This window comes from Dendropsophus ebraccatus, chromosome 6 (assembly GCF_027789765.1).
Source record: "Dendropsophus ebraccatus isolate aDenEbr1 chromosome 6, aDenEbr1.pat, whole genome shotgun sequence".
NCBI lineage: Eukaryota > Metazoa > Chordata > Amphibia > Anura > Hylidae > Dendropsophus > Dendropsophus ebraccatus.
In genome coordinates, this window is record NC_091459.1 from 53,802,971 (window position 1) to 53,816,474 (window position 13,504).

Sequence of the window (13,504 nt, forward strand, 5' to 3'; positions counted from 1 at the left end):
CAACCTATACAAACATGTTTTTCCCTTGGTCTCAAGTGTCCAGGAGGTAAAGTCCAGCAGCGTTGCTCACCTATTGGCACCCCCTCCCTTTCATGGTTCATCGACATACAGGGGTCAGTGGCAGATGTGTGGGACTTTGACACAGGGGTAGTTACCAACATGAGATTGAGACTAAAATTCTATGGAAAACTGGTAATTGATTCTGAATCCCCCAAAATGTTGTCCCAAAATGAGAAAAAAATTAAGATTTAAAGTAAAATAAGCAGATAACTAATATGGATAAAGCGAATCCTTACATACAACAGTCAGAAAGAGCGACTGGAAACTGTAAATTACTTTCCAAGTAGAAGATGAAAGCATTTTCACAGTCCTGTACAGAACACTTAGGGTACCAGAAAAATAGAATGAAGCCACCCTCACCTGGTGCCCAAAGGAGCAGCTCATCCTGGAACAGGTAAAGAGCAGCACAGGACATGTAGTATCACACTATACTCTAGAGAATCCCTACTAGACAGCCAACCAGTGCAGGCATTTCAGTAATACTGCGGATTTACCAATAAAATGGCCAGTTTTATTGGTTGATCATCTATCCTGACTGTAGCATTGTATGTTGAGGCTGGTCTCAAGTTACAATGGTCAAGAAAGGACCATTGTATGTTGAAAATATTGTATCTTGACATACATCTTGGACATACAGCATCTGATAAGTACAGGAAGACTGGATATTTTAAAATAGAAATAAATTACTGAATTATATAACTTTGACACCAGTTGATTAAAAAAAAATTGCCAGACTACCGCTTTAAGCAGGCATTCTATCTTTAGGGTCTGTTCACACGTACAGACTCGCTGCGTATTTATCGCTGTGAGTTTCTCGCACATAAATTCACAGCGATACTGATCGCTATCAAGTCAATGTATGTGTATTCTCGCTGCGTGTTTGGTGCGATTTTTACATGCGAGTTTTGATTTTCACATGATTTTCACAGGCAAGTTCAACACCCCAAAAAACGCAGCTACTTTCATACAAGTTTGATGCGAGTTCTGTGCGAGTTTTACGCAGCGAGTCTGTACGTGTGAACAGACCCTTATTGTTAAACGGGAACCAGAAGTAATTGAAGATACATATGATGACTATTTGATACATAGATATGAATTAGAAACACAGAGGAGTTTATAGCAATTTCATTGCAGACAAACCAATGGCTATGAACACTTAACCCACACATAACACATAACATAGTTATGTACATATGTATAACAAAATCTAGGATTACATGGGCAGCTCATCTACTCATATAAATTTTTATGGGTGCCAACATTGCAGGGCTGAGAGTGGACTGCGGGTTGCTAAGCTAGAGTTATGTTAACAGTAATGTAAACAGAAGGCAAACGCTAGCTTTAAGCTGTACATGTGTGTGTATATATATATATATATATATATATATATATATATATATCCTTGTCCTTATATACTAAAACTATATTTTATGTAGTAGTAGTAGACTAAGCTATGAAATATAGTGTTTTGTTTCTTTCTGTAATATGAAGAAGGCCCTTTATCTTCATCATAGTTTCTTGGGCTTTTGTTAGATCACTAGCCATACACTTCCCACTTATCTCAGTGCTAATTTATTTGTCTATAGGAATGTATATATTTTATCTATCTGTAAAAATACGATATAACTATTTTTCCAAGTACCATAGTCCCTCAACTTACGATATTTATTGGCTCCAGGACGACCATTGTATGTTGAGTCCATAACTCTATGGAAAACTGGTAATTGATTCCGAAGTCCCCATAATATCGTCCCAAAATATGAAAACATGAAGAAGACTAACAGGATAGGTGTTATTTGTATGACTGGTCTGAACAGAAAACAGTGGTTCACAAATGAAATGCTAGTATGCCTGCATGACCACCTCTCCATTTACCGCCAATGGTACTAAAAGAGATAGCCAAAGCTCTTGGCTTTTGCTATCTGTGCCATACACAATGCATGGAGAGGTGGTCATGCAGGCATACTACCACTTCATGCATGCAGGCATACAATGATCTCATTGTTCTCTTTATACATAGGGGTTCCGGTGGTCAAATCATACATTTATGAGGAGATTTTGTACCAAGCCACTTTGCTTGCTGAATGACACTGGATGATGCTAAATGGCTGGAGGATGCTTTACTGGACAGCAGCGCACAGGAAGAGGAGCACAGAGACTTTGACAGGTCCACTGAGCAGCCCAACAGCAGTTGCAGTGAGCAGCTTTGGCCTCCGATATACAGAAGCATCGTAAGTTGATGCTGTATTCAACTTACAATGGCCTATGAGAGGCTATCGTAAGTTGAATCTATGATATGTTGGGTGCATGGTAAGTTGAGGGACTAAAGAGGCTCACTTTTTTTAAATGATCAGTAAGCAGCAGTTCCGCAAACACATTGGGAAGCTGGCTCTTAGGCCAAGGAAATAGGTTCCTGGCCTCTAATTGTACTGCAGGACCTCCCCAACAGGATCAGCATAAAGAGCACTTCTCACTTTAAAGATAATCAGGAATTGGCTTTTTGTATCTTTCTTTTCTCCAGCATGTCCAAACATCTAAAGGAAAAAGTAAGAAGTGCATTAGGCTACATTCACACTTTCCATAAGTTTAGGGCCCATCAATTTCAGTTGGGCTGTCTATACTGTCTATAGTTTTATGGATCTGTAATCTGAAAAAAAAAAAAAAAAAAATACTGATAACCTCTAGTACGGACCGTAACTGTGGCCGATGGTTCCATAAAAGTTTATGGGAGCATCCATAGTCACCTTCCCGTTTTTTGTGGATCTGCAAAAAATATGGATTGCGGATGCACTATGGACGTAGCGTTCTAGAGTCCATCTATATATTTTACCTGCGTATCTGACTGCATTTCTGTATTTTGGTGAATGATTGTACCTACGCCTAAGTTGGGATAATGGTTTGATGTAAACTGCAGTATCCTCACTAGCGGCATTAATGCGTGGTTCCAAGCTAACCCATTGTATGATTGTCCAGAACCAGAAAGAGATCTTTACTGAAAGACTTGTGTTGGAGTTGCTTTTATGTTGTGCCAATCAGTGAAGCTATGTCTAAAAGCCTAATTGAATCTGAGCATGGCCTCCAACATTTTGCTTGCAGAATAATCTGTAGTTATGTAACAATGATGTATTCTTGTCCTTCATAAACTAAAGGGATGTTTTGATAATCTGCTTTTATGCCTAATACCATACCAAATGAGCATTGATGCAAATGAGAGGCCTTTGCCATTGTACAAAGCATTACTCTGATTTCATGTAAGATAAAGGCTACGGTTCTGGGCATAAGCAAGCAAGCTACAATTTACATTCCAAACTGCTGACACTGTTAGATAGTTGTTAGGTCAAGAGACACATGGTACCTTTCATATACCCAGCTGTGCTTCCATAACATAGAAAAATTCTTGGAACAGCTTTGTGCCTTCATTTGCACTTTTCTGAACTGTAAATCTCAGTTGTCAAAAAAAAATATAATCAATTCACAACAAATTTATTATCTCTTCCTGGAATAGAAAACACGTTACTTTGGGTGCATTTTGAGCATTTTCCCTATTTTTACAGTGTATAACATGCAGGGTCAGGGAACCTTGGGTCTCCAGCTGTTGCAAAACTACAACTCTCATTATGCTAAAGCTTTGGATGTCCAGGCATGGTAGGACTTTAGTTTTGCAACAGCTGGAGAGCCGAGGTTCCCTACCCCTGACATAGAGGAACAAATCTGGCACTGCTGCTGTAGCGGCTGACTCTTGTATGGCAGCCCCATGGTAGCCTATAATTCCCCTTCAGTGGACATGCATTGGTCAACCGTAGGTGGTGCTCAGCTTCAAAGCACACAAGCGTAGTGCTTGTGCAAGAATTAATAAAAGAATAGAATAAAGAAATAGCGGCACTCACCATAAACAATTCAAGTAGTTGTTTATTTGCAAATAGGCAAAACTGAGACAGAGCGGGTGTTCTGGACAGCAGGTGCAATTTTTCCTGATCTCGGTGGAATGCACCCCTTGTTCAGTACACCCGCTCTGTCTTGGTTTTGCCTATTTGCAACTAAACTACCTCTTGGATTTGTTTATTTGTTTGTTTTGTAACATTATCACTTAGATGCCATGATTAAGGGCCAGGTTAGGCCCGAAACGCGTCGGCTGTCGTTTTAATGAAACACTGAAATAAAATTTGAATGATTTTACGTGAGCTAAAGGAATCTAGTCTTTTCTTTTCTACCTCTTGGATTGTTTATGGTGAGTGCCGCTATTTCTTTACTGTGCATTTTTGCACTTATTTTTACAGCTCCGTTGGACAGAGAAAAAAACATGAAACTCCTGTGCCTTAATGCACAACCTGTTACCATTTTATCATTTATTCCTCTGGGTCTTCTCAGGCACCAAGGTGTGAGTGTGATGGCTACCCCTTCCCCCCTTACAGATATATATATATACAGATATATTTTTTTCACTGAAGTCCTGTGTGCTGCGGTTATTTTTTGAATATTTATATAGACACCTGTGGATCAGGGTGTGAACTACGGCACCGGGCCAGGAGTCTTCACTGAGTGCTGCGGTATTTGTGTTTTGATAGATAGATATATATATATATATATATATATATATATATATATATATGTGTGTGTGTGTGTGTGTGTTAAATTTACATGTTTTTCTCAAAACTTCTTTTTAATTGCCTTTGAAGTAACCTACTGATCAGAGCAGGACTATCAATAGAGGTGTTAATGTGTGAGGTAGGAATACATCAGGGATAAGGTCACCTCTGTTCTAGCACTTTTGTTTATTATGATGGGTTTTATGTTGTTGCAGATACAGCACACTCAGGAGAAATTGGCACAAAGAAAAAAGTAAAGAGACTCTTGAGCTTTCAGAGATATTTTCATGCATCAAGACTTCTGCGTGGAATCGTGCCACAAGCCTCACTGCACTTATTGGATGAAGACTATCTTGGCCAGGCACGGGTAAGCATAAACAGTTCTGCTAAGATTCAAATCCCTGAAAACATGAAGGATGCACATAAGGCTTCTCTGCTTACAACTTCATAAATCATCACATTGTCTTGTAAGAAAATTTTCTCAACTGATATTTTGCAATACTCCACATTTTACATAAAAAGTTGAGTAAGGGTGTGTTCACACGTACAAGATCTGCAGCATATCCGCAGCAGATTTGATGTCACAGATCAATTTGCAACTTCAAATCTGCGCCATGAAATCTGCTGCAGATCCTGTACGTGTGAGCGCACCCTCATTATGTAAATCTCTTGCCTTACCTGTCAAGAAAAATAATTTTTGACATGTCATCAGACATTAAAAAACAACCAGCACACCAGTACCACTGTTCACACTGTGCACGCTGCTGTGGCTAATACAGAGACAAAAACAGAGGAGTGCAACAGCAACCTGCAAGTGCTAGGACTTTTTTTTTTTCTAAAAAGGAGGTTTTTAGCAAACCATTTGATGAAATAGAGTGTACCATCTCACCAGGTTTGTAGACTTAATGTGAGCCCGAGAGAGGCCAGTGTCAGTGTAGGAACCATCTCTCAGATGTCACCTTAAAGTGTAACTACCTTTTTGAAAAAACTTCCGACATGTTGCTATGAAATGTCAAAAGTGCATATCGGTCGGGGTCCATCTGCTGGGAACCCTCCTAATAGCTTGATTGCCATGATTGCATTGGCAACAAGGGACCTAAAAAACCTACGCACACTGAAGTTGCAGACAGAGAGCACTTCAAGCATGTGAATTTCTTTTTTAACAAAAAGTTCTCAACATATAAAATATGTATTGCTTTTTAACCAGATATTCTTGAAAATTAATAATGGTAGTAAACAGCCTGTATTCTTGCCAGGCTAACTTTCTGTAGGTTCATAGCAGACACAATATTAAAATCTATAAGCTGATGCATAACTCCCATCATTTAGTGCATTTCTCTGAGCAGAGATGAAGCAAGCTTGTAGGCATATGGGAGTTAGGTTCCTTGGTTTAGGGGATCACTGATCTGCGTGTCTGTACAATGAATTCTCATGTAGTGACATCAGAACCTCCCAGCCTCACATCTTACAAGTCACTGATTGTCCCGGCTTCATTATAGGAGTTTATATATTCTGACATATTCAGGATATTAACTAAACAATTAAGCTAACAAGATGTTCTCTTCTATTAACAGCATATGTTATCTAAAGTGGGGATGTGGAATTTTGACATTTTCCTCTTTGACCGCCTGACAAATGGTAAGCAGGATTTGGGGCATACAGCTATGTGCATGTAACTTTCTTTTACTTCAAATTGGCCAGCAATCTTAGTGGACATATGCTTTGTAAGTATCACTGGTCTTTGTAATGAAACAAATGTTCTCTTTAGGACATTGGTACCAGACTGGTTTGCATTGTTCATATCAGCAGCATGAATAATCACAGGTCAAGCTACTCATCTCAGTCCTAGCTTTATACTTTATTGGGGTACTCCAGCAAAAAAATGTTTTCTTTCAAATCAACTGGTTTCAGAGAGTTATATAGATTTATCACTTACTTTTAGTTAAAAATCTCAAGTATTCCAGTACGTATCCGCTGCTGTATGTCCTGCAGGAAGTGGTGTATTCTTTCCAGTCTGAAATGGTTCTCTCTGCTGCCACCTCTGTCCATGTCAGGAACTGTCCAGAGCAGGAAAGGATTTGATACTGCTCTGGACAGTTCCTGATATGGACAGAGGTGGCAGACTGGAAAAAATACACCACTTCCTGCCGGACATACAGCACCTGATAAGTACCGGAATACGTATGATTTTCAAATAGAAGTAAATTACAAATCTTTATAACTTTCTGACACCAGTTGATTTTAAAGAAAAAAAATGCCGGAGTTCCCCTTTCTTTGATCTTTAGTTTTTGGATTGTAGTCCTTATGTTTCAGTTATATGCAATCACATGGTGTTAACTCTATGGATAACTTAACTGTTATCTACAGATCCTTCCTCAAATTGATGTACCCATGATGTACCCATAGACATAGTTACTGTAATATGAAACTGTACACCATGTCATTCATGTCATTTTTATTACAAACAATAAAAAAACAAAAAAAAACAACAACAACCCTGCAGCAACATTACGATTACAATTGTTGCTTAATGGCATTAGACAATACATAACTAAATTACAATCAGCCCCATTTTTTAACAGATGGTGGTTGTTTAGAACAGACGCTGCTGAATTATCGACCATGTGCTTCTTATGAACCTCCATCTTTTACAGGCCACTTATTTACTTAAAAGGGTTATCCAGTGCTCAGGGACGGTTTTAGACTAGATGTGGCCCTGGGCAAAGTTGAAGGTGGGGCCCCAATGTTTTAGCAACAATTTAAGGTCCCCATACATTTTACTCTTTAGTTGGTGGTACCTGTTGCTCCTGTTGGGTTTGGCCATCAGTGTATGGGGCTCTCTGGACAGTCCTCTGACAGATGATATCAGTGGACATAGGGGGTCGAGCTTGATGGAAAATCAACGCCCAACCTCTTTGTTCTCAGAGAAATAAGCCGCCATCAGATCTGTATGGCTATGGCTTTCCTCTCTCATAGAGAACACAGGAACACTCAGATGTGCCAAATTTCTGTGTATGGGGAGGACGGGACCGGATGGGAGAGATAATTGTCAGCTGAAGGATTGTTCAGCCAGCAGTTATTGGAAATGTACGGCCACTTTTAAGGCTGTATTACACGGCCTGATATTCCGCAGAAGTGAGCGCCAATCTGGTAGAATGTAGCTCGCTTAGAGAGCCTACTACATGGCTCTTTTTTGATGCAGCAAAAGCAATGGAGGAGATTTATCAAACTGGTGTAAGGGTATAAACCCACACACCGTATATGCAGCGTATTTACTGCTGCGATACGCAGCAAACTCGCAGCAAAATCGCAGCAGATTAGATCTAAATAACTGAACACAGCATCAAATCTGCACCACCAAATCTGCTGCGTACTTGTTGCATATCTGCTGCATATACGGTGTGTGGGTTTATACCCTTAAGAAGAATTGGCTCAGTTGCCCCTAGCAACCAATCAGATTCCACCTACTTAGAATCTGAGTAATGAAAGGTGGAATCTGATTGGTTGCTAGGGGCAACTGAGCCAGTTTCACTTTACATCATGTTTGATAAATCTCCCCCATGCGTATATATACAGTATATCATTAGTGATGTCTGTGCAATCCTTGCTGTATATAGTAAACAATAAAGATATATACTAGCTGATCACGTTCCCCGGTGTCCTCAGGCCATGTCTGTGATATATACTACCTGATCATGTTCCCCAGTGTCCTCACAGAGCGATAGCGTCCTGATTCGGACAATTTTCGCTCCATGTATTAGGGCCTATACTCAATTCAGAAGGTTACATGCCAGGACTGCCGCTACATGTCAGGACTGCCCTACATTCCGGGACTGCCGCTACATTCCGGGACTGCCGCTACATGCCAGGACTGCCGCTACATGCCGGGACTGCCGCTACATTCCGGGACTGCCGCTACATGTCGGGACTGCCGCTACATGCCGGGACTGCCGCTACATGTCAGGACTGCCGCTACATGTCAGGACTGCCCCTACATTCTGGGACTGCCGCTACATGTCAGGACTGCCCCTACATGCCAGGACTGCCGCTACATGCCAGGACTGCCGCTACATTCTGGGACTGCTCCTACATTCTGGGTCTGTCGCTACATGTCAGGACTGCCCCTACATTCTGGGACTGCCGCTACATGCCAGGACTGCCCCTACATGCCAGGACTGCCGCTACATGTCAGGACTGCCCCTACATTCTGGGACTGCCCCTACATGCCAGGACTGCCGCTACATGTCAGGACTGCCCCTACATGCCAGGACTGCCGCTACATTCTGGGACTGCCGCTACATGTCAGGACTGCCCCTACATTCTGGGACTGCCGCTACATTCTGGGACTGCCGCTACATGTCAGGACTGCCCCTACATTCTGGGACTGTCGCTACATGTCAGGACTGCCCCTACATTCTGCGACTGCCGCTACATGTCAGGACTGCCCCTACATTCTGGGACTGATGCTACATTCTGAGACTGCCGCTACATGTCAGGACTGCCCCTACATTCTGGGACTGTTGCTACATGTCAGGAGTGCCCCTACATTCTGGGACTGCCGCTACATGCCAGGACTGCCCCTACATTCTGGGACTGTTGCTACATGTCAGGACTGCCCCTACATTCTGGGACTGCCGCTACATGTCAGGACTGCCCCTACATTCTGGGACTGCCGCTACATGCCAGGACTGCCCCTACATGCCAGGACTGCCCCTACATGCCAGGACTGCCCCTACATGCCAGGACTGCCGCTACATGCCGGGACTGCCCCTACATTCTGGGACTGCCGCTACATGTCAGGACTGCCTCTACATGTCAGGACTGCCGCTACATGTCAGGACTGCCCCTACATTCTGGGACTGCCGCTACATGCCAGGACTGCCCCTACATTCTGGGACTGCCACTACATGTCAGGACTGCCGCTACATTCTGGGACTGCCACTACATTCTGGGACTGCCGTTACATGCCAGGACTGCCGCTACATTCTGGGACTGCCGTTACATGTCAGGACTGCCGCTAGTGGTGTAAACACAAGAACTATTTATATGAATTGCTTTTAAAAAATAAAATAAAAAAATCACTATAATCAGGACCAAATATTACCTCCATACCGTTATTGAAGAAAACACACTATATATAGGCCAATATTACTACCATAAAGTGACCTCCCCATAATGACTCTATTTATACACTATATACAGACCAATATTACTACCATAAAGTGACTGCCCCATAATGACTCTATATACACTATATACAGACCAATATTACTGCCATAAAGTGACTGCCCCATAATGACTCTATATATACACTATATACAGACCAATATTACCGCCATAGAGTGACCACCGCATGACTCTATATACACTATATACAGACCAATATTACCGCTATAGACTGACCACTGTATAATGAATGACTCTATATACACTGTATACAGACCAATATTATGTGGCTGTCACTCTATGGCGGTAATATTGGTCTGTATATAGTGTATATATAGAGTCATTATGTGGCAGTCAATCTATGGCAGTAATGACTATATATATGCTATATACAGACCAATATTACCGCCATAGACTGACCACCACATAATAACTCTATATACACACTATATACAGACCAATATTACCGCCATAGATTGACCACTGCATAATGACTCTGTATCCAGGCCAATATTATGTGGCGATCACTCTATGGCTGTACTATTGGTCTGTATATAGTGTATATAGAGTCATTATGTGGTGGTCACTGTATGGCGGTAATATTGGTCTGTATATAGTGTCATTATGTGGTAGTCAATCTATGGCAGTAATGACTATATATACACTATATACAGACCAATATTAATGCCAAAGAGTGACCACTGCATAATTACACTATATACAGACGAATATTACCACCATACAATGACCACCAGCTAAGGACTGAATGCCACCTTATTTTTTTTCTCAATAAAATACACCGTATTGCCTTATATACATAGGAGCTGCAGCCAATCAGCGGCCTCAGTGGTCATCGGCAGCAATTACATAGGACTGATGAGACCAGAGAATGGCTGCAGCTCCTATACACAGTCTATTCACCTCAACACTTGGGAGTCAGCAGTGCTTCTTATACACACACAACATTTTTTATATATATATATATATATACACACACACTCATACATCCATGAAAACACATTATACAGATCCAAACCATCCAGTCCATACACTATACACAGGACATGTAACACACACTGCATTCATCCATTATACACCTACATTCATACACATTACACACTACATATACAGAATACTTACTCCCTCTAGCATGCTGGGTGTAGTGGTGAATCTCCCTCATGTACCTTGCAGTAGCAGCAGGCTGTCATCCTCACCCTGCAGCCCTCTCCTCCATCGTCCCGACAGCTCCATACCAGAGGAGGAAGTCATGTGCAGTAAGAGGAGCTGGAGGGGGAGGGGGAGCAGACACCAGCCCAGCGCAGCAGTCAGGGATCATTCACAGACGCTGCAGGACGCTGTCTGTGCTCTCCTCTCCTACTGGAACTGCGGTAGGGGGCCCCTGGGGGATGGCGGCCCTGGGCATTTGCCCTGCGCACCCCCCCCCTAACGCCGGCCCTGCCAGTGCTACAAAAACATGGCCACTTTTGCACCACTTTTGTCTCTAGTTCAGGAGTGGTGTGCAATTAAGCTCCATTTACTTCAATAGAACTGAGTTCCAAAACCCCACCCAATCTGGAGACAAGGTGCAAAACTGGCCATGTTTTTGTAGCACTGGATAACCCCTTGAAAGTGTATGTGTCAAAAAAAAAAAAAAAACCTTTGACATATTACAGAGACATGTAAAAAGTTTTAATCGGCAGGGGATCCAAGTGTTCAAACCATTAGGTTTACTGGATTATTGATCCTTTGAGTTTATTCTGATTGCTATGTGGAGTTGGGAAACTATCTCCTAAGATGAGGAAACCATTTTTGCCTTCTTCTGGATCAGCTATGCTTAAAGGGGTTATCCAGTGCTACAGAGACAACACGACTCTTGTCTCCAGTTCAGGTGCAGTTTGCAATTCAGCTCCATTCACTTCAATCGAACTGAGTAGCAAAACCCCCGCCCAAGCTGGAGACTGGAATGGGGCTGTCTCTGGAAGAAAGTGGCCATGTTTTTGTAGCGCTTGTTAGGGTGAGACTTAGAATAAAGTCTCCCCGCTATACCTGGGTGCTGCCTTATACTGCAGCTGGTCTGGTCTGTGGGTCTCTGAACCATAATTTTCCCAGGTTTTGGTGTCGTCAATGCAGATATGATGCCAGTCCCATCTGGGGTGCCATTAACTGTGGGGGGGGGAACACCCACCCCAGTCTTAGCGGGACTCTAAATTATCAGTAGGGTATTTTTACAAGCTTGGGAGACATGACACAGACACAGGATTCTGTGAATCAAGCTCATCATTTATTGGACAAAAACACATATTTATACATACAAAGAAAGTTGGCGTCCAACCAAGAAGGACATGGGCAGTGACCAAGCTCCTATTGGTTAGATGTTACATACATAGTCATTCTTGTTCTGATTGGAGTGAGTGTCAGTTATGTATTCTATTACTCAGCATGTGAGGGGCGAAGATTAATTAAACAACTTCTTATTTTCAAGGGATCTGAACCCTGGGTGTTTACATATCTTGCAAGAGCTGCCATGTGTCCCAAGCTGTCCTTGCTCTAATCTTATAGTCAACGATCCTCAGACCCTAAAGTAAAGGACAGATTCCACTAGCCATAGACAGTAAATAATCAAGTTCTCCTTGTAATAAAGATGGTGAATAGACAGAGCGGGGGCCTCTTTCCCAATAGTTGCATACACAGCATTTATACACAGCATTATACACATTTTAAGACTATAGAATGGAGGAACAGAGACAAAATGTCCTCTCAACTCCACACGCTGGATAACCCCTTTAAGAATAGGTTAAACTGGATCAATTTTTTGTAATGCTATATGTGTAACATAGTTGCTGGGGAATTAGATTTACTGACAACAGAATGGCATAGATGGTGAGTCTGACAGAACCCTTCCCTTGATCACAAATTCACTATACACGGTAGTCATATTTTACTTAAAGGGGTACTCTGGCAAAAAAAAAAATTAAATCAACTGGTACCAGAAAGTTATGTACATTTGTAAATTACTTCTATTTAAAAAATCTTGAGTCTTTCAGTACTTATCATATGCTTTATTTCGTGCAGGAAGTGGTGTATTTTCTTTCCAGTCTGACACAGTGCTCTCTGCTGCCACCTCTGCCCATGTCAGGAACTGGCCAGTGCAGAAGAGGTTTTCTATGGGGATTTGCTTCTCTGGACAGTTCCTGACATGGACAGAGGTGGCAGCAGAGAGCACGGTGTCAGACTGGGAAGAGAATACACTACTTCCTGCAGGACATATATTTTGCAGGAGTTCCCCTTTAATAGCCTCTTAGTAGGAAGGTTTGAAATTTGAAGATGTCATACGCTGTGTTCATGCAAACATCTATGCTGGGTAAAAGTTCATAAAAGGCAAACTTTGTTTATACCGAAGATAAACGGTATACATACCACTTTGTTTCCAGAGTCTATACTCAAAAGCAGGGAGCTTCAGCTTGAGAGCTATTGATTTTTGATGGATCCGCAGCTCTGCAAGGAACATAAAGGACTGTTAGGAACCTTATTACTTTTCTGCCAATTGAAAAATGAAAGGGCTTTTGTGGTTCACAACATTCCAGTATTTTCCGTATTCACTCACTCACAGTCAGTGCCGGAGACAGCAGTTGTGTATTATAGTAAAAATGTCAGCAATAATAAGGTGAACAATCCTGCACCTCAGGACACCA

The 13,504-nt window shown here is 41.9% G+C and overlaps 1 protein-coding gene across 4 annotated transcripts in view; it reads left to right on the forward strand.

Annotated features, from left to right (window-relative positions):
- Positions 1-13,504, forward strand: part of PDE7B (phosphodiesterase 7B) — a 269,764-nt gene that overhangs the window by 242,060 nt on the left and 14,200 nt on the right. For all 4 annotated transcript variants that reach the window (XM_069974991.1, XM_069974993.1, XM_069974990.1 and 1 more), the window contains 2 exons: positions 4,862-5,013; positions 6,221-6,284. In XM_069974991.1, coding sequence (XP_069831092.1) covers positions 4,862-5,013; positions 6,221-6,284 — 216 coding nt within the window. The remainder of the gene's footprint in view (positions 1-4,861; positions 5,014-6,220; positions 6,285-13,504) is intronic.